The 22,459-nt window shown below is 39.2% G+C and overlaps 1 protein-coding gene across 1 annotated transcript in view; it reads right to left on the minus strand.

Moving 5' to 3' along the window:
* sox6 (SRY-box transcription factor 6) overlaps positions 1 to 22,459 on the minus strand; it is a 126,344-nt gene that overhangs the window by 34,619 nt on the left and 69,266 nt on the right. The window contains exons 7-8 of the mRNA XM_030130301.1: positions 16,364 to 16,536; positions 14,759 to 14,827 (exon numbers count right to left, since the gene is read on the minus strand). Coding sequence (XP_029986161.1) covers positions 14,759 to 14,827; positions 16,364 to 16,536 — 242 coding nt within the window. The remainder of the gene's footprint in view (positions 1 to 14,758; positions 14,828 to 16,363; positions 16,537 to 22,459) is intronic.

The raw sequence follows: 22,459 nt of genomic DNA on the forward strand, positions 1-22,459 counted from the left end.
AGGGCAGAGGGGCTTAGAGGGCCAGTAGGACTCCTGCAGAGAAGTACTGTACGTGTTGATAAAAGCATTCACCCTGGCTGTTACAGTGAATACAACATGTCAGCAGAGGATTGTTGAATGCATTACACAGGTGCAGTGACAGGACTGATTAGCGTGTACATGCATGTGCATTCACCTCGAGGGAAGTTCAACTACTCGCAGAATTTCGGGTGATCATTTTTAAAGGTGATAAAAACCAAAAGACAATCCCGTAATTTATGGCAACTATTTTCAGCAGGAGAGTAGCAGGCAGTTGAAAAGTGCTGTATTTCATTTTGATGTCATTCTGTCTGTTCCACTCACATATTAACCTTCACCGTGCAGCCTGTTGCTGACTAACTGCCTACTGGGAATATCAGCGCAAACTCTCTGCATGTGTGTGTCAAGGGTGGGTGAGTAGCTCATGTCTTAAAAGTGGTGTGTGGGGGTTTTGCACACATGTTGCACCGTCCAATCATACTGTCATTCTCTGCTTCCTGAAACTCAGTGATGGGGAGCAGTGCAGCTACCATGGGCCTGCGAGGGTTAATCTAGCACTGAGCCAGGCCACCTCAGGGGAACCTGCCTGGAAAATGGGTTAATAAAGGTCATCCCCCAAAATAAACACTTTACAGAATGTTTCTCCATTCATCCCTCTTTAAAATCAACCTGCAATAAAACGGGTCTGGGTGCAATTACTGCCGCTGCATTGGGGCATGAAATCAACCTGCTCTGAGCAACGACTTTCCCCCCATATTCTGGCTGAGGTCTGCTATGATCGCCACGTTTTCAGCCTGTTCGACTCCCCCTGTAGACCCTTTACTGGACTAGGTGCGCCTAGTTTCTCTCACAGCTAGCACACTAAACCTACTTAAAACTACTTTATTGATCTGTCCAGAGGTGCAGAGCTAGACTGAAAACTAAATAAATAGAAGCATTTTATGTCTACTGAGCTTTTACAGAAGTGCAAGTGCAGAAAGTGCATTATAGAAGAATAGAAAAGTATATAATTCTTCTAAAAGTAATTCTGTAAAATGTGCTGTTGCTGAAGAAAAATAAATGGCCAAGGAGACTGCGACAAACGACCTTAAATAAAACATTGCTTTATAGGGATTTGTGCTCCAAGTTTCCAGGCTGAATGGATGAAAGATGGCTTTTGGCCTTGCATGTATGGAACATATGGAAAAACACAATAATTAATGTCACAACATGAGGTAGGGCCAGTGACAGGCGGGGGGACACTGGGGAACACAGCTTTTCTCTGTCTGTGTATTTGGACTGTAAAACCAGATGGAGTCTGCTGCTGAATGTGTGGCAGTCAGGGGGCAGAAAAGGGCTCCCTCAAGCCAAGTGTGTTAGCAGTGTGTAAGTAACATTAACTAACATGCATCAGCAGTAAATTAAAACGGTCTCAGATTTGTGTTTTGTATTTAGGAGTGTGTATTGTAAAAATTTTAGTAGGTAAAAGAACACTACAAAAAATGTCTTTGTAAAAAAGAATCTATTTTGTTGATTTTAATGAGATATGCTATACAATAATAATAAAAAAAATACGTAATCTTTGCCTAGTATCTGATTACCGCCAGAACCAGTATCTGCCAAAAGTTTACTGCTTTTCAGTCACAAAACATTTTATTTTCTACTCTTGCTCTATACGTCATCTTGCTCCAAACCCCCCCCCCCCCCCAAAAAAAAAAAAAAATCCACTGGCCTTCTTAAACTCCCTTAAATTCTCTACAGCTACATTTAATTTGTCTAGTAGAATGGAAGGTTAAATATCTGAAAATATAAAAACTGATCAGACTAAAATGTAGTTTATATTAAAACAAAAACCAAACTGACTAGAAGGGGACCCAGCTTCTCCACACAAGGAAACAAATTTACTCTATGGTTATAAATACTTATAATCCTTCACTATATAAAAAGCGTTTCAATCAAATCATCCAATAATTCAGTTGCTTTTAATTTAATGCAATTAATTATAATCATTTAATTGCTCAAGAGATGTATACAGAATAATATTCAGTCAGACATCAGCAAGAGGCATTAGACGCTTGATCGTATTTATTCCAGCAACAGTAAATGATATAATTTAATATGGGATATCAGCTTTTATTACCATTATTATTTTAAAAAATTGAGCAGAATATACAAGATTCACTGAGGCAAGACAGAGTGTAAATGTGCATTGAAGGAGAAGTAAATGCACTGAGTTTCAATGGCTGTGATTTGCAGTAATGAGCTCCACACATTAAAGTTTAATTTACGGCAACTAATGTCAAGAGAAAGGCAAATCAAATTTTGAGGAGCTTCAAGGTGGCAACAAATAGTAAAGGTTAGTTGAGCTGTCAATTAATAGCTGGCATCGTGGTTGAGCTTGTTAAAACATTTTCACAGGATTTTTAATTTTTTTTTATTATTAGATTTGACTGTTAAAGCAGAAAAAATAAGGAAGTATGTTTCAGGAAAAAAAAAAGCAGATAGTATGCGAGTGTATCTGTATACGTGTGTTTTACTCTCCTGTGTTACTACAAACACAGCCTTCCTCCTTTAAGAGTTACCCTCAAGTTCATCTATATATGGGCTGAATGCCAGGGAGATTTCTACTGCCAAGATGATCTTGAGGAGTCGGAGGATGAAGTGGAGCAGATGTGAGCGGGGCACTTGGGCAGCATCCTCTCGTCTCCTCGTAAATACGGCGGCATTGTTGTGCTGGCACTGCTCTTCCTTTGTCTTAGCATTGCTAAGTACTGGATAATGTCATTTCACACCATCTGCCCTCAGGCTTCATTAAAGATACATGAATGGGCTATCTTATGAGGAACAGGTGCTATTGTTTGTCCCCTAAGACCCAGCACTAAGGATCTGACTCGGAATACTTGAAGAGGAGCATCTGTAGTGATCAGTCAGACAGACTTGGCTGAGGCCCCCGTCTCTGCCAGTACGCGCTCCAACAGAGGTTTCCGGGGGAACTCGGCTGCCTTGCAACATGTATCATCAATTCATATGACCTGATGAAGTCTGTAACAGGCCAGCGTGCAATCTGTTTCATTCTCAACAAGACGCTGGTAGTTGATAAATTAAACCTACTTTCATTATTATATTGCATGATACAGAAACTGCAACAGATAATAAACAATAAACGGATCAGCTTTAGTCTTTACTATTTGAGAATCTAATATAGTTTTGTTGTTGCAGTTTTATCGTTTGAAGCCATTTTAAAATGAATCTTGTTTTAGAAAATACTGACACTAGTTCAACTTCACAATGGTCCAGCCGGTCTGACTGCAGACGGTGAGTCAAACCGCTCACAGAGTCTCCTCTCTGATGTGTAAATACACATGGTATAAAATACAGGAGAAACATGAAAGAGTTCCCTTTATTTCTCCCAGCACGTAAAATACAGTTTGCACACACTCAAATGCACAAACTATATTAACCTTTAAATACACAACTAGATAAGTGTATTTGTTCATTTATGGTTAGTCATAATCAAATGTCAGCAGTATTTTTAGGTAAAAGAAAGATTGATTTACATATATTTATTTACAAAATATTTACATTTTATCAGTATTTTATATTTATTTAAATAAGTGTATTAAGTTCAGGTAGGGATTGATATTTGCACAAGTTAGAAACCTGGAATATTTATAGTTTTTACAGACATACAGCCAACACACAACACACGAGCAAGCAGCAAGAAAACACTGTGTGCAAATAGAGATGTACAGGGCATTACTGCACTCACTTGGGCCCCTGTCAACACCCATGTTCCTCACTGTCTGTTATAGCCTGTACAAAGCACCCAGGAGGCCTGCAGACCCCCTGCTGGCTTGTCCTCTGATCCGCCTTACACTTCCATGCACTGATCCTAGCTCACTACGTGCTATGTGAAGGAAAGTTATTTTTTTCTTTTTTTCTTATAAATATATATTTATATGTATCAGAATCAGACAGTAGTAACAGGAAAAATACAAAGGGGTAAAAAGACACTCATCTGTCTGTTTCCCTCCTGTGCTTCATAGTTGTTATTGTGAAACAACCAGTGAAATCCCAGGTCTGCCACGATTATACCAGGACAATACCAAGATTAATTGCCACTTGACAACTTTTAACATCTTTCTCACAGGTGCTTGTCATGTATATAATTTGCATTAATTTTCTACGAGGGGACTTATAACCTTCTCATGTATTTTATTAGAATACATACAACAATACAAGTTCTTAAAATTTTTTGACAGGTTTATGATGACTGTAAAATGATTAAGCATCTATTCCCGTTAGAGATCACCATCATCAATAGTCATTTAGAGGAGGCCTCAAGTTTTACTAACCTTCCATTTAAATAAAATTACTTCCACACTTTAATAGCTGTCAAATCCGCAGCTCTCACTACCTCCTTTTTCACATATTCCATAGGAGGGGTTCTGTAATTTCACCCAGTGAGGATTGACTCCAGCTGTTGCTGTAAGAACTGATAGTTCACACTTTGTTCCCCGCTGCATTCCACCAAGCGGCACACCAAACGCCTGTGAGCAGAATCACCTTTTGTGATCCATTTGAAGGGAAAGTGATCTTGAGGAAGCTGGCAAGTCTGGCTTCTTCCCAACAGCAGCACACACACAGTAAAACTGACACTAGACAGCGGGATGTGTTTAACACCCGCCACTGTGTACACAGCCCGCTGGGTGTACACTGCACTGGAGCCTAACCAGGGGGAAGAATCAGGCAGTGGAGACACTCCTGGGCTCCTCAGTCCTCTCATTTCTATGAAGGAATGAAACAATCAGCTGCTGATCTTTAAGTACATGTTACTCTTTTACTATTATCATTAATCAGGTGTACACTGAAGACCGTTGCACGTTGCCACAATGCATTGCAGACACACACATTGATCCAGCAGAGATGTGATGGTGTTTGGATTTGTCTGTAGCTAATGGTAATCAGACAAATAGATCAATAGACTTTGATGCTCCAGACTTCTGCCTCTAAATAAAGGTCTTCATATTACCACCCACTAGACTGAAGCACATTATTCCTGTTTGTCTGCTCTGGACATGAGCGTGTTTAAATGAGGAGGGCAAGTACAATGGAGAGGTTCAGGTCACCAACAAAGAGCCCTTGTCTCGGTCAAGTCTCTGACCTTTCACTCTACTTCCTTCCTGCACCTGAAGTTCTTGTACGGCACTCGTTCCGATAAAAGCCGAAGACTGACATCTAAAGCCGAAGATCAATATAATTCTGTTTGAAGGTGCGCAAGTACTACCTGGAGAAAAAGAGTCCCATAATATTTTCTTTAAATTGTCGAGCTGTGGCATGGACTCAGGTTTCAGTGTGACGCTGCACATCAGTTATGGCTGTGTGTATTATACAAAGTGCTGTTCAGGATAAAGCGCAGCAAACCCAGACACTTGAGTGAGGTCAGACCATCCAGAGGGAATAACCAATAGATGACTTCTTGTTCCACTAATTCCTTACACAGTAAAACAAGCCTCCTTGGAAAAGAGCCATTCCAATATGTCTATATTAAGTCGAAGGGAGCTTGAAAGCAGGCTAGTCCAACCCCCTGACCCGCCTAACACACCCTGCTCCAAATCCCTCCACTCCAGCTCATCACTCCTGACTTCCTTGGAATTCTGGATAAAACTGCAGGCGAATGTTTGCTTAAATTCACTGCCTGGTATTTACAGGATTTCTGAATGCTGCTCTAATTTTGTGTAACGTCGAGATTAAACGTTGATGGAAAGACAGTAAAAGCTTCACATGTGAAAATTAGGAAAAATAGGCTGAAAAAGTCAAACTTCTTTTATAAAATACAAGCAAGTGAACGTGACAGAAAATTCATTTAACATAAAGACGCAGAGTGTATTTTAATTAAAATTTTGTGCTGAGAATAAGTTGTACTACATTTTTAATTAAATTTATCTGTAAAGATCAGTAGCAGTTTAATTCGTATGAAAAGCAAATATCAATATCAGGTCTTAATGTGTGTTTCTTTTCATTTGTCAAGTTAAAAAGACTGTTTTTAAGCTACAGAAAAAAATAGATAACAGAACTGTTTTAAAAAAGACGGCAATATGTACACACATGTCAGAAACTGTGTGCACTATTGAATAGAGACTATTTTAATAATATGAAGAATACGAGTGGGGTTTTTTTGGATGGGGTGGGGGCAAACATGGAAGTATTCTCTCAAGGTCTAGCCATAAAATTAAGGTTCACAGTAAACTGGTCGAATCCACTGGGTTTCCCTCAAACAGCATGTGTAATGACGGGAAAGGAGAGAACAGACATAAACAAACCCACAAGTGGGTTTGGGGCTGGCATCATTATCCTGCGTATACATCCTTCGCTGTATGGAAATAGGAATAAGTGAAATGCCTCGGACCCTCATCGCAGGGGGCCGAGTGAGATTCTAAAGAACATTGGACATGGGCTGGTCAGATAGCGAGCTAGAGTGATGTCAACAGGGTAGGGGGGAGTGGGAAATAGAGGGATTTAAGTGTGGGAGGCTTATGAAATAATATGGTTGTAAAGGTCTGAAATAGAGCAGCTTCAACACTTTGGAGGGAAACGCTGTTCATGTGTCCAATGTCAGCTGTTTTTTAACTATTGTAAAAACACATTCACTCAAAAAAAAAACCAAAACAAAACAAAAACTGTATAATTTAATTAGACTTTTATGGAATATTTTAGTGCAAACCGTTATTTACAGTTTCAAAGGGAATCCAATGTACTGAATGTGAAAGAGACGACCACCCCTAATTTGTGTGATGGTATTGTGGACACTGTTGGGCTGGGTTCCCCCTCTGTCCTGTCCTCCAACTATAGACAGAGCCTCTGTCCTCGCCATTACCTCCCAGCTGCTGGGGCCCGCAGAAAACAACGGAGCCCATTCTGTTGTTCAGCAAAGAGCAAGCCTGTTAGGAGGGGCAACTTTATTACAGACTCGAGTGTGTTTAGGCTTTCAAACATGCTCAGATATCATGGACACACCTATTGACGGGCAAGAAAAATAAAGCAGTTTGCAGGAGATGAAACAAGAGAGGTAAAATGATTCAAATTGTTTTAATAAAAAAAAGATGGTGGGAATTGAGATGAAAACAAGTGAGAGGGTTTTCGTGATGGAAAGAACCAACAAACAAAAAAATCAATAATTTTGTTTGTGTAAAAAAAAAAAAAAAAAAAGCGCCAAAAAAAAAAAAAAAAAACTGCCTCGACAAAATAGCTCATTCATTGTGTTCCGTTGGGGAATGCTTGGACTCTCCTTGGTCCCAAAAACAGAAAGCTCCTTTTTTTGCGTCGGCCATGGGCTGAATGCTTTGCTTTGCCACCCCAGCCCTAAGAAAACACGCGCCCCTTTCTCCCTGCCGGCTGCCCGTACACAGTAGATCCTATTAATGCAGCTCTTTCTCCCTGCTAGTGTGCATACTGCTGAGGACGATGGCCACGCAAAGCCAACGCAAAGACAAAACAGTTTGCACAACATTAGCAGAGAAAACACAGTCCATGCAGAGAAGGGGAGAGGAAACTAAATCAACATCACACTGGAGGATGTGTTTTCCTTCAGCTGATATTTTCCTTTGGAGCATTGGGATACAATGTATGTTAAGTGTAGGTGGAGGTTTGTGGTGTTACGTGAAGTCTCCAACAGGTGATTTATTGTGATAATGAGGCAGACTATTAATAGTACTTTAGACACATTATTTGTACAAATATAAATGTTCATATTATGATTATTTATCACTTGATTAATTTAAAAGGTGTGTTTTTCTGCTGCTCTGTGTGATGCTGCAGTCATCGTCTGCCTTGTGTTGATCTGCTCTTCACATGTGACAACTGAGAGACAGATGAAAGTTCATGCCATAAATTATCCTATCCCCGGGCTGCTTTACAAACCCCCCAGGTGACTAATTTTAAGTAGACCCTCAGGTGTGATATCACACATTACAGCCGTTCAAGTAGCACCTCTCAGATGGAGCCTCTTAATTATCACTGCTTAAACTGCTGAGGTGTCTCAATACAAAGAGCAATTAAACAAAAGCTGGGTTTCATTGTGCAATTTACAGCAATAATGGATCCAGGTTTACATACATGGGGATGTTCTTACCCCAGTGGCAAAGACAGCACGTGTATTATAACTTGTAATCAATTTTAAGACTGTAATTTTTGTTAAATTTTGATAAAGGGAGATTGATCTGTCTGTGCTTTGATACTTAATCTACTACATTAATCTACTACATCAATATAAAAGCTTCACATTTATGTAAAGTAAAGAGTGTTTTATTCAGACAAATGGACTCAAGGCCTTCTTTAGTGTGCCCTGAAGGCAGTATCTAACAAAACCAACAGACCTGGACCATTTAATATCTACTGTCTACAGCAAGGATTTGTTTTTCAGACAAGTAACATTACCATAGTAAATGTTCATCCACTTAGCTCCATTTGCAGACCATCACTGCCACTGCTGAGGTTTTATCTATTACACCTTTTGTGCAACATTAAGTTTTAACAGGGCGGCGATGGCTTTATTGTTTAAATTGCATGACTTTATTTAACGTCAGCATTTCTTCTGCTTCCTGACAAGTGGTCACATTTCATAACTAATTAAATTGATCCCTCCCTCCCCACCAATAGAGTCCACTAAATGGAATTATTTGTATCCAAGTGTCAATATATTAAATCACAGGGGCTAATGAGTCAGGTCACTGCTTTCTTTTATCTTGGGTCTTGCATGTGCACATCTTCATCAGCTAACAGTCTCCTTAAATGGAGGATGAACATGCTGGACTGAGTCTCCCTGGGTGGGAGCCAAACCCGTCTGACTAGGCTGTTAATGCCCCCCACATAATCCTACTAGCAGGCTAACACGGAGCTCTTCAACACAAGGGAAAGCACTGGCAGCACATCATCCATACAGGCACAGACACGCGAGCGCACACAGCAGCACACACTTCCACACTTAAGCACACACACTCGCATTATCATTTCCCTGCTCTATTATTCTCTTATTATCATGCTAACGGTTCCAATCTAGCTGTGCTAATTAGGGGACTTACACATTCTCTTTAACAATGTCTATTTTTGTGGGTTTTTTTTTTTTTTCTCTGTGCCAGCGGATTAATAAGAGTCTCACACTGAGAAAATCATTTGTGCCGGGAAAACAACAAAAGCATCTGAGAATACACAAATTAGCGCTATTATCTTTGTGCAATTACCATACAGCCCTGTGTTTATTTAAACTCATCTGTCTGATTTACAATATTTACCATAATGCTGCAGTGTTGGAGCCTTTGCTTCACTAAATTGTTAACCACACAGAAGCAGTGTATTTAAATTCGCCTTTGAAAAACATGCATATTCTATTTAATAATAATAAAAGCAATTTTTATGAATGCGTATCACTACAGCCAATTTATCACACATAGCAGATTTAGAAATGATAACACAGCCCCTGCTGCTGAGCCTGATGTACCACTATTAGGCTGTGTGGGAACAGTGAAAGAACAGTGAAAGGCAAGTTGTGGGAAAACAGCTTTACAATGCCTTAGAACCAGTTTGGTGATTTATGTTCCAACAGGATCATGACCCCAAGCATCCTAATTGTACTGCTGAATCACACTCAAATGGCATTTAAACAAAAATGCAAAATGTCTTTGCATGCTCAGCGACAGCCCCGGCTGGATTTTATCTGTTTTTTTGCTGTATCACCCTGGCTGCTGCTCAGAAATGCCTCACATAACTCGATCAATCCTGCACACATAAAGACACAAAGTTTCAGTTGCTATAAAAGTTCCATCTTAAGCTGAATGTCCAATAGGAGACAACATTGTTAAAGGAACAATAACACGTAAAATTTAGTATGTTTCTCTTTGTGCAACTAAAGAAAATAATACCACTGCTGAAAAACACAAATCACTTTTTTTTTTTTTTTTTTTACACAAAACTTAAATGTTGAAGGGGGTAGGCACTGCCGCTGAAAGCAGAAGACACTTTTACAGAGCTGTCCCCTGTGAATTTGCTGGTTTCTTTATAACACAGGGAAAAGAAATTGGAAAGCCATGTATTGATGGCAAACACACTTCTGTCCAGAATTTTTCCCTTTTCCAAAAATAGAATATGTTATTCTATTTATATAATGTTATTCAGCAATGGGCTAGACCATTTTATCCACATTTACCCCCAACGGGTGCTATATACAGTCCATTTAAACTAATGAAGTGCTGCTTAGTTAAGACATTTCTGATGAAGTTTTACACTGGAATCTGTATTGTGGCACAATAACATTCAGATAGACTTAAGGAGAGAATCATGTTTGTACATGATGTTTCAGTCATAGAATACCATCATTATCTCTCAGACTTGTGTATATGTCAAATGAGTTACATATATGTTCTCTCACTGGCCTGTTTGTTATCTGCTATATCTAAAAATAGATGATTTACAATCTAAGTAATCTATCTGTCTAAATGGCAGCCACCTTAATGTTGATATAATTACATTTTAATCTTGGAACCTTTAGCATCTACCCATTAAACATTTGCATGTCCCCCACTGTTTACACCATTAAAGACACATGTGAGGAAGCTTTTAAGACTTTGAAGTACACAGTGGACAACAATATACTGGCCATTTCTCTTTTCATCTCTGGCTTCTCATAATCACACATGAGCCTGGCGTTTCCGTGTGTCTCTGTATTTGCGGACATAAGGTTAAAGGTAGGATGTGGAGGCACAGATAATGTGTTCACAGTGCATATAGTGAGGATGCAACTTAAAGCCGGGGAATGTGGAGACAGAAAGGCAGGTCAAAGGGAAAAAAACAGCAGCAGATCAGCGTGATGAAAAGATCATCTGAAAAACAGGGTTTCAAAAACAAGTGTGAAAAAAAAAAACATTGGTCAAAAGCGTCCTCCATAGAAAGTTGTTATCAGAACTTGGATCTCAGAGTACTTGGAGATGGCACATCAATGCCGAAGCTAATGATGAGTAACAATGTCATGATGTTGTTATAATTCTGCAATAAAAAACAGACATTCAAATTAAATGTTTTAGATTAAAAGTGTCCCTCTGTTTCATCTAGGTAACCTCTGCTTTCTACAGCCTGTTTGTGAAGATAAAGTTCACCCTGACCTTTCAGCCAATATTTATTCTCTTGATGTGTGTATCGGTGCGTCGTGTCCCTGTGTGTCTGTGTACTGCACGCCATCGCCTTTGTGCATGTGCATGAAGATCTGCTTGTGAAAGTCAAACCAAGTCTCATATCTAAAGACCCATCTTCAAGGAATGCATGAACTAGGGTCATTACCATGTGAGGTGAGGCATGGCTATGGACAGAACACTGTTCTTTCAATTTCACTTGATTTTCATCACATTTAAAGGCCATGTGAACTCAACTGAGCCATTAGTTCACAACCGCCTTGTCAAGAGTACTTAATAAATACACCTTTTTTTTCCATTTAGGAATACATTTTTATTTTCTGTATGACTCAAGTATTCAGCTTATTGTGATATTTTGTGACTATATTTTAAAATGCATATGACAGAACAAACCAGCCAAAAATGAGTCACCCATCAAGGTGAGCTACTCACTGATTCTAGAGGTGACAGGAAGTGAAACAAATTTTAAAAAAGCAGAGTATTCATTAATTCTCTTTTTATCCCAGTGGCCAAACACAGGCTGATAGAGATAAGTAACTTATGGGGAAAACCTGTTCTCTGTTAATAAATATGTTCAATTGTCACATCTTCTAAAATCCTGAATGGTGTGTCAAATTTCCCACTAAATCAACTCCGAGTTAATCTCTGGGATTGAATTAGTGCCAAGACGATTTCAATGATGAGGATGGACTAAAGAAATACAAACAAGCTGAGGGAAAAACGCACAAAGCCTTGGGTTTTAACTTTTGATAAGCCCCTAACACTGCAATCAAAACATCTGCTATCTTAAAACAAGTGACATTGTAATCCCAAAGGACAAAGACTAAATCTCACTCCTTCTCTTGTAAGAATGATGAGAAAGGATAAAAAAAGATAGATGGCTATTCAAAGGGGAAACTTGATTAAACTGCGTGTTGCCTTGTTCTGAAGCTCTGACAGATTCAATACACATGCAAAAAAAAAACACCTTGAAAGCACACTATATACAGCCGACAACAGTCTCAGGTTACGGTCCCCATGGTTTTACTGTTTGGACAATTTACAATGTCCACTGATGTGCACAGGTAGATCATCAATATAAGACCTTAGCATGAAGTCTCATATCAATGGTTTCTGTTGGTTTTCTCCCTGGAGCCAAAACAGAAGGGCTTTGATGGCCAGTAGGATCTCCAATAAAGGTTAGTGCTCTCCATGCTATTAGTAAAGTAACTCAATCCTCCAAAACCGCTTTGTACTTCGCCTTATGCATGTGACATACAGACTGGAAGCTTATTTACAGAGCTAATGAAGTCAAGGCTGTTAAAATGGCCAGGACAGTTTTAAAAGGCAGCAGTAATGAGTGACAAAAATGCCTCACTAACTTGGCCTTGCTTCTTTTATCTCCTCTCCAACTTGACAAAAGTGGCCATCAGTAGACATAATGAGGAACTACTCTAGGTTAGGACCATCCACATTTAAGGACTTTTTGTTGGATAAACAATAACACGCACACTGAAACGTGAGTGAAATGGCTGTTTGTCGCTGTAGTGAACTGTGCGGTCCACAGAGGCTGATGGGCAGTGGAACAGATGGTCTGAACACGGGACTCCTTTGTTTAATTGTGGATGTGGTGTTATCGGGGCAGATCTGTGGCACATTTGGTCATGGGAGAAACTGGCTGCTTGGGATGTGCAAGAAAAGAGTTTACTTAAATCTCCGTTCAAGTGTTTGAAATGGATATTTAAAAGTGCATTCCCATACACTCTTGATTCCCACCCTCTTGGAAAATTATGCATCAAGAGGAATTTTCAGGTATCATTTGCCTTTAACTTTGTGATGAAAGCAAGGACTTCTATAAGTGAGATGCATTAGGGCAATGCCCTCATGCTCAATGGGCATGAGTAAAGGGCCCTCCATGATACTAGCCCCCTAGCACTGTGCATGGTACTTCATTTTAGAGTGTTTTCTAGACAGAGTATCATGGCACATGCCCCTCAATAGGGGAGGATAATATAGCATCATTTAGCCAATACACTGTTCACTATGTAGACTAGTGGCTTCTTAAAAACATATTGAGAGCAAAGCCTTTCTGTTGCAAAGGAGCATTTTGGTGTTTTACAAGTAAATCAATAAATCAGTTGTGTTACAGAGCAAACTGCTGTGTAGAAGAACAATACCCATATAACACAATAAATATAATGCATCAATTAATATACAGTCGCGGAAAAAATTATTAGACCGTCAAAAGTCATCAAAACAATGGTTATGTAATCAAGCACTAACTCCTGTGTGTATCACGTGACTAAAACAGGCAGAAAAAAAACATGGAATGCCTAAAAGCACTGTTTTTGTCCGTACAATGCCATAGCTATTGATGTAAGAACTGAAGTAATTTTGGTTATTATCAAGAAACCCATGGAAACTGGATAGATACCAGCTCTTAAATTAAACTCTAATGAGCTATTTTTGTTGTTATTATATTTGTCCAAACAAATGTACCTTTAGTTGAAATTGAAAGAAACTGAAGAAAACAAGGGGTGGTTTGATAATTTTTTTCTGCGACTGTATGTGTGTGTAATACAATAACCTGCTTTTAACATGATAGACAGGCAGGCAAGGCAAAAATGAAGTAAAAATATATGAATAAAAAATCCTCTTTAAAAAAAAAAACTCTTCGGGGCTTTGTTTCTGTAGGAACAATTTGTTAGAAGTGAATGTTAAAAGAGAAGGGAGTTGTCAGCAAGAGCAACAAGGAGAGGAGGTGCATGGGGAAGGATGTGCCTGACACCGACCAAAGCCAGCAGGATAACGTTAGCTTCACTCAGGCATCCAGACTTCTAGCCTTGACCATGGTTAGTGACCAGTCCTAGATTACCCTGTACAGTCTGGCCATGTCCAGCTATGTGCTGCCTGGGTGGTCTGTCTATCTGACTGTACAACATAGAACACACAAACATACTGAAATGCACAAATGTGAAAAAAAAAAAAAAGCCTTGAAATGAATGCATATCTAAACTGGAACACTTGAATATGAGAAACTAATAAAAAAGTAGGAGGGGAAAAAACAATGCCCCATGATATAATGCAGCAAGTTTCTGCGTGGTGTAAAGCATGCCACGTTGGCCTTCTGGGACTGATGTGTTTCAGAGGCATTTACCAGCGTCTTTCATGTCCCCCACCTCCAAGCTCTTCTCCATCAACAGGACTCATTAGCTGTTGTTACTTTTCCCCCTTTTTTTGTTCATTAAGATGTGCTAATTATTCTCCTCCATATTTTAAAGCCCTCCCGATTACCAACAGGCAATTAACATTTGATGAGAGTGATGAACGGTAGTGTGACAAAAAAAAAAAAATTAAAGACAAGAAATTTAAAGAAGAAAAAGATCAGAGGATGAGTCTTAAACAGAAGTTAGCAATGATATTTACTTTAATGTCTAATTTTATTGATCTTTTTCATTAAATGCAGACATTTGGCTCATAGTGACAGCGGTGGTGCTCTAATTACACTGAAGAGGGAGAAATGTTGTAGTAATCAGTACTGCAAAAAGTGAGAAGTGTAAGCTGCTGAGTGTTAAAGGGCCAACAGAAACACGTTTACTGACCTGGATCTGCTGTTGGAGGAGGTTTATTTTGTGCTGCTGCTGCAGAAGTTGCTGCTGTTGTCTCGCAATCTGGATAGAAAAAAAACAAGAAGGATAAATGTGAAATGAAAAAGTGACAAAATTTATGCTAGATGTGTGTTTTGTTGATATTAAAGGTATCCAGGGCAGCTACAATGGAAATATATAGGAAAAAAGAAAACTACATTATTGGTGTGAGTGTATTGCATTTGTCTTTTATAAGTTAACACTCTGTTTCTGCAAAGTTGAGTTGAAAAAAATCAGTTATCTAAATAATAATGGAAGTCACTATACTGAGCTGAACTCTCAAAAATAATGACAGCAGAGAATAAATGATTTACAGGCCAGACGAAGATGCTCTATGATGAAGTGTAGGCAGGATGTGTGTGACAGAGGTCTCCGCCGCCCTGAATGACGAGCAACCACGTTGCAATCCTTCTCATCTCTGCACTCTCCCTCTTCTACATGCCCACTTCATTGAGCGTGACAACCTAGTTTTAAGTGTCATTTAATTTTCATTTTTAAATATAATTACAAAGTGTTCACTGTAAGATATCAGTCGTCTGCAAATGTGTCAAGATTAATTTGTGCTGGCTTCCTCACGAGTGTCAACAGTTAATTACTGTGTTGTATCTTGATGGCTTGATGACATTCTAGCTCTCAGCGGGCTCTCTCGCTCTCTCTCTCTCTCTCTCCCTCTCCCCTCTGTCTCTTTCGTTTTTATTAATATTCTGACATTATAAAATCGGCTCAAATAATGAAACATCTTATATCACTGTTCATTTATGCCGCAATGTCTACAAAGCACGCAGAGTTGAGAGTAGTTTGCAAATGAACATCATTGATTGAAAAAGAAATCAATACTGTTAATGTATTATTAGTGTACTATGACCAAATGCATCACTCCAAGGTATATGGTCTGTCTCTTCATTTAGCACAGGAAGGTGTGAGAGTGTGCTGAGAAAACTCTGAGTGAACTCCTTGCTGATAATTGACTCATAGCCATTAGGGTGGCTGGTGATAATAAAAGTGTCGCCCGTGTGGATAGTTTGTGTCCTTATTTCTTCCCAGACATTAACACACTTCATGGCCTCTGCTAATTTGCTGATTTGTACAATATGGCTCATTGGCCTGATTTGTGCTGCAAATCTAATGCCAGGCTTGTTCTAATAGGAGTCAATTTATAAGATATAGAGGACTTCCATGTTTAATATAACGTTTAATTCACACATTCCCTTGCATTTGTTAGTACAAGTCATAATAACATTTTTCCAACCACGCAGCATAAATGTGGGCGAGAGAGCATGACTGAAATATCTGAGGTTATATTGAAGATCTCTTAAATCTAATATTATTTCAAATTCCTTGTGAGGAGTGCCATTTTATTGGCATATTTCAGGCATGAAATTTAATCTAAAATAGGGCTACATGATAAATTTTCACAAATGTATTTAATGGGTTTTATTATAAAGGGGCTGTGGGGAATAAAGTAAACAAGAGGAAGTGGGGTGAATGTTTTAAATAATGGAGAAGGAGGGAAAATGGGCGGGATACGTGCAGGGATTATAAAGGGGAAAAAAAGGTTACCTGTTCTTGCTGCTGACGAGCCAACTCCATTTGCTGCCTCTGTTTCTCCATCTGTGAGGCGGCGAGCTTCTTCTGTTCATCGTGCGCAGCCAGAAGCTGCTCTCGCAGGCTGATCAGCTGGGTGATCATTGTGGAGAGCTGGTGTTCCTTTTCAGCCAGGCTCTCTGGAGTACCTGTGAGGGGGAAGAGGGAGACGTTCAGAAGTGGAAGGCATAAACACAACTCAGCAACATACAGTACGTACAGGTATGTGTTATGCATACCAGAGAAAAAAAAAAGAATAAGGTGCACTTCTTCACTTTCCAAACAATGGTACACTTGAAAAACATCGAGAAAGAGATTGCAATGAATTCAGTGATTGGTTTGTTAAGTGTGGGACTACATTTAGAAAAAAGATATCACTGGAATCCGACGATGTGACAAATATCAGAGACAGTCAATAATATGTTCATGTTTCTCACTGACGCAAATGAATCGGGGTAACCGTTATAGTGATGTAGTCACACAACCTACAGGTAAAGGGTGCACAAATTACAATGTAATTGACATCTCTTTACTGAAAGAAATTGATTGCTTGGTTGAACCTTTAATGCATGTTTCTGATGAAAATGATTTCTTTATTTGAAAATGGCATTAAACATTCATTTTTGAACTGTAGACCAGATACTAGAAAAAAATGTTTATTAAAAGACTCAAGAATTGAGCTCTAATATAGATAGCTTCTATAGACTGAGTGTATAAATATGACATCAGAGGAGTAGCTCAGTCTTAGTACTGAGGGTAAACTGCAATGTTCCACAGAGCTCAGTCTTGGTCCAAAGCTATTTCTCTTGTATTGAAAAGATCTAAATGTTTTTTTAGTTTTTTATTTTCTTATGGTACTTTATTTTGTTGTTGAATGAATTTAAACAGTGTTGAAGGGTAGTTGAAAGAGAAAGAAAAATTAATTGAAACAGTTAATTAGAATACATTTTTTGTAAATGTAAATAAAACAATATGTTTATAATTTGTGGAAACTATCACAGAACTACAATGACTAAAATAAGAATGAATGATGCAGAATTTGAGTATGAAATTATATTTCTGGGTGTTAGACTTGATTATCAGTTACACTGTGAAATGTACATTAATTATATGAAATATTTTAATATTATATTAATATTATATGAAACAATTGCAATATTATTTCAATGTTATACCATGATCTTACATTTCTTTACATTGTTAAACTATTGTTCCATATGCTTATAAGTCTGGGGAAAGACAAATAAAACCATTACACATCTAATTTTCAGATAATAAAAATTGGCATAAGAATAATCACTCATGATCATAAAGAGTTTTTGATGAAACCACAGACATTACATTTTTTGTGATTTCAGTAACAAGATAGTGAGTTTATAACATTTTCTTTTGTGGGTCAATATTTCAAATATAAAAATAAAAATTTAAAGCAATACCTGTATGTCAACTAGACAGACGTAAAAAAAAACTAACAAACAAACAAACAAAACAAAACATAGATACATTTCAATACAAGGAGTGAATTCATGGAACGATCCTGAGGATGAGGTAAAAATGTGTAGAATAAGTCATAAATTTACAATATTGTTTAAAAAGCAAGTTGACAGTAAATGTATGACATTTTATCAGTGAAGCTTTTAAAAACTGAGTAAGGCAAAGATGTAATAAGTTTTGACTGGTTTCTGCTTAGGTGTGATTATTTAGATGCCTCATACTGTATGTCCTCAGGTATGTGTTTCTTTATGTGTTCTGTTTTTTTTGTATTTTTTTTTTTAAGACTGAAATAGATTATTCAATCAATCAAGTGCAGTTTCAAAGTTGCCATAACGAAATGGCCACGATGTAGGGAGAACAAAGTGTGCACAATACCCTGGCCATTGTATGACATTAAATATAGTAAGTGACCATGTTACACACACCAATCATGATATTGTGCTATTGTATTACACGCAATGTATAGTACAAAGAAAACCACATGGCAGCCACCGACTGCAGTGAATTCACTTGAAATGTTAAGGTCACACAGCCTGGAGTTGTCTATTTCTGTAGAAAAGGAAGGAATTGTTTCCAGCACATAGACAAAGAGCTGCAGGGAGCTGTCAAACTGAGGTGGCAGCTTATAGAAAAGTGCCAGGAGTGAACATAAAGAAAGTGTTAAGAATCACTGTGTTTGAGCAGACCTACGAATGATACAACTTTTCAACACACGAGTGTACCAGCAACACATTAGAGGAGAAACTCCTTGCAGATGTTAAAAGGGATTGTAAAGCTGTCAAAAACCACCAGTACCTCGACACCATACATGTATCCAAAGACCACAGGCAAAAAACTTACATCACAGTGGCTCTGAAGTTTTGTTTCATTATTAGGTGTGTTGTCTCTCTATGCATACCGACAGAAAAAGCAGTAATAAACTGGGCTATCTGCAGACCAGTAGGTTTAGTCTCCACGGTCACATGTCCACGCTGTGTGTGATCGAGAGCGACTCTGCTGCACTGCTCTCTCCCTCTGCCTAATCAATGCTAAGTGATCCTACCATTGACTTACACAGCCAACATAATTGCCAGTGAGAGGCTAGACAGTAACTCACTCTCCTCCCACTGCACTTCTGTGTGACAAGCTGATCTGGGAGAACACACAAAAAAGGAAAACAGGAGAGACGCTCACAGAGAGGAAGAGAGAGAACAGGATAAAAGCATAGTGGTCCAGATAACAGTACAGTAAAATCTGGCCCGGGGCCAGCAGGAGCTGAATTCTTTCCTGGGTGTCTTCCTCTCGTCTCTGGCCACATCTGTCTTGAGTTTCTCAGAGAGCTCCCAGGGGCCCTCTCCACTCAAACTATTTTAATTTGACTAAACACCTGATTTATTTTATCTCTCTGATGAGGAAAGCCGTTTGTCTTAATAGGGCCTGTCAACCTCCAGAACCCATTCAGGGCAATTTACTGGCAGGCTTGTCTGAACCTCAGTTTGCCTCTCTCTGCCTCCGCTGCCTGCTGCAATGGAAGAGAGCTGCAATTCTCCATTTATCCTCCTAACGAAAAAAAAGCACCTAAAAGCAGCTATTCATTGGGCCTGCGTGCAGTTTCCAAGGCCTGAATTGACTTCTTATTCACCCAACTACACTTGTTGTGAATGGCTTATCTGTAAAATTGATACAATCAGCACCAATTTTATTAACCTTTGGTTATGTCCATGAAGGAGCTGCCATTTACGGGTCACCAGCAAGATCAGTCACTGTCACAATAAATCATTGCCATCAATACTGTAGTAGGAAGGAGATAGGAAGTGGAAAAAAGAGAGGCCAAAATGAATGCATTGGAGAAAGGGAAAAATAGAAGAGAAAGGAAAAGAAGCAAAATCATCATCCAGGTGAAGATCAGGGCCATCAGGACCAAAGCTGGCGTCCTTGACTAGGCAAGTAAACATCTGGACTCAATGACATCCACTCAGCCTGCCTAATTACACATTTCTGGTGATTCCTCTCTAGGTCAGTGTTGGAACTACAGGAAAAAATCATAATTACAAAAATTAATTGGATTGTGTGGTGAATAAGGTGTATTTTGTGTTGTACGGATTAATATGCATGTGTAAATGAAGGCTGGAATTAATGGTCTATTGAAGGGCCACTCTGAGTGTGGAGACCACAGTCCTGCCCGGACACCAAGAGAATGCTAACAGAGGGTCCATTGTCTTGATGTTAAGCTAAACTGTGGGAAGTCCCGGCTGCCCACCGCGCTGCAACTTAGACCTTTTTGTTTTGTCTCTTTTTGTCACTTTTTGTCACAATAAATGATGGAATATCAGAAACAAATCACCATATACTCAGATAGTTAGCTATAATTAAGCAAAACATTGAAATCTACAGTAACTTTACACAGTAAAAGAATCCACCTTAGAGACTGGACATTGCGTAGAACAAAATCAGACACGTGTTTTTTGTTGGTTAGTGTAAAAATCTCTTTCTTCCTGCTCTAAATTATGGATCAGCTTTAAAATGCAGATAAAACTTTTATTGGGTGGTGCAGAAGAGGAGAGTCGTGGTCTGTGTCTGACCAGCCTGCTGACAAAAGAGGCCGTTTCCTGCATATTGCATGGCTTTTAACAGCGGTGGGGCTGGGGTCTGCCCGTTAACGTGTCTCCTCACATTGCGCTTCCGATGGCAGACAGACAGCCCAGAGATGCCTTGGCGCTACATAAACCCCAGCAGCCAGCCCAGACCTAACATGTTGTGACATTCTCATGTTAGACAACTGAGGCTCAGTGTGACAATACCAGTCTAACACAGGAAAAGGATCCCAAGAGTGAGAGGTCTGGCTGCGATGGCACTTTTCTTGCTTTTTTTTTTTCTTCTGTTTTGCCCCCCCCCCCCCCCCCCCTTTTGGCCACTGTATTAACTTCCGAGATTGACATATAAGACGAGGAGACAGTGAAGCTGCGTTGATCATTTTCAGTCCATTCAGCATTCACCTTTTGAGATTCCTGCCTCTTTTAAACGTCACAAAGTAGGGCAGAAAACATCAACGGGTGACTAAATAAATGATAAGAGGAAAACAAGCAGAGCCATGGTTGCTTGGGGAGGGATGGGGGTATTTGAGCCTTGGGGTCTCTGGATAAAAGGCACTTTGTAGGGGTGCGATTTGTTCTGTCCAATACCCACATCTCCCTCTCTCTTGGCTCCCTCCTCTCTGCTCTAATCAAGCAGTCTCTAATTTGGGTTCCAAGTCCAGTACCGGGGAAAAAGAAGGAGGCTTGTTACTTTGAAGAGTCCCGAGTGAATAACACAGATAAAAGATTCAGGCACAAAAAAAGAAGAAAAGCGAGGGAGGGTGAGGGTAAAAAGGGGGAAAATCACAAGGCACCCTATTCTCTTCCTTCCTTTGGTTAGGACAGCTGAGCCATTATGACCAGATCTGAATTGAGTTTTTTAGCGCCAGAAGACTGGAATTTCTTTGTCTCTCTATCAGTCAGCTTTTGTGGATGCTTCCATATGCTTCAAGCCCATCCTAAGTAAATTAAGACTTGTCTAAATGCTACGATTGTACCAAGCTGTATCCATACACAGTCCGCACATAGCTTGAATGCCTTGCGTGCTGAAGCTCTCTCTCTCTCTACTCCCTCCTGAAGTGTGTGCACATAGACATGAGTGTGCACAGATGTGTGTTGCATGCTGCTTCAATCGATAAAAGGTACATGCTTCTGAGTAAATGCACACGTGTGAACTCTGCAGTCATCTGACCCCGTGTCCATTCTTCCTCAGAAAAACACAAAGAGCCAACTGAATAGCAGCTAATGGCATCTATTGGTACCTTCGTTAGTGTCTAAATTTTTCAACCCAAAGACCTTTCTTCAAAACCACCACTTTTTTTCTTTTTTTTTCCCTCGGAGCAAAAACATATAATACAAGTCAATCTTTATACTAAATTCCCTTTTGTCAGATCTTACTGAAATATCTCATTTTTGGGTCTGTAAAGTCACTCTGTGGATGGACTGGCCAGAAATCACGCTACAATAACAAGAGCTAGTTTTATGGTATCCACTTGCTACAGGCGCTCGTTCTGCACTGCTACAAAGCCATATGTGTTTCCAGTAATATAGTGTTAACGTGTCTCCATGTCCTACAACCAGGACAATATGAGCAACAGCTGTTTTACCTGGCTTGCTGCCTCTGCCATGATATAAAAGCTGTTAATCTTGCCAATAAAACACCAACAGCAAGCATGAGCAGGGACTCACAAGCACATGTCATCCACTGGCACCGGTGACTCTTAATCCCTGCCCCTTCACATACAATATGATCATATAGGCTACTTTATACTGAGACCCCCACCGACTTAGCCTTAAAAAGTTGATTTCCGTCACGCTTTTAATATTACTTAAATTCAATGTACTTAAAACTTTTGAAGTCCATTTACATTTTCTATAACCTGATAGCTTCTTCAGGATACCTCTATGTCCATATGTGCATTTACAGATATATTTGTGCAGCTAATGCAATTTTAGACACTTTTACTGAACTAAAATTCTTTAAACGATTCTAGACACTTTTTTTTTTTATCTGATTGGCACATGG

This window comes from Sphaeramia orbicularis, chromosome 3 (assembly GCF_902148855.1).
Source record: "Sphaeramia orbicularis chromosome 3, fSphaOr1.1, whole genome shotgun sequence".
NCBI classification, from domain to species: domain Eukaryota; kingdom Metazoa; phylum Chordata; class Actinopteri; order Kurtiformes; family Apogonidae; genus Sphaeramia; species Sphaeramia orbicularis.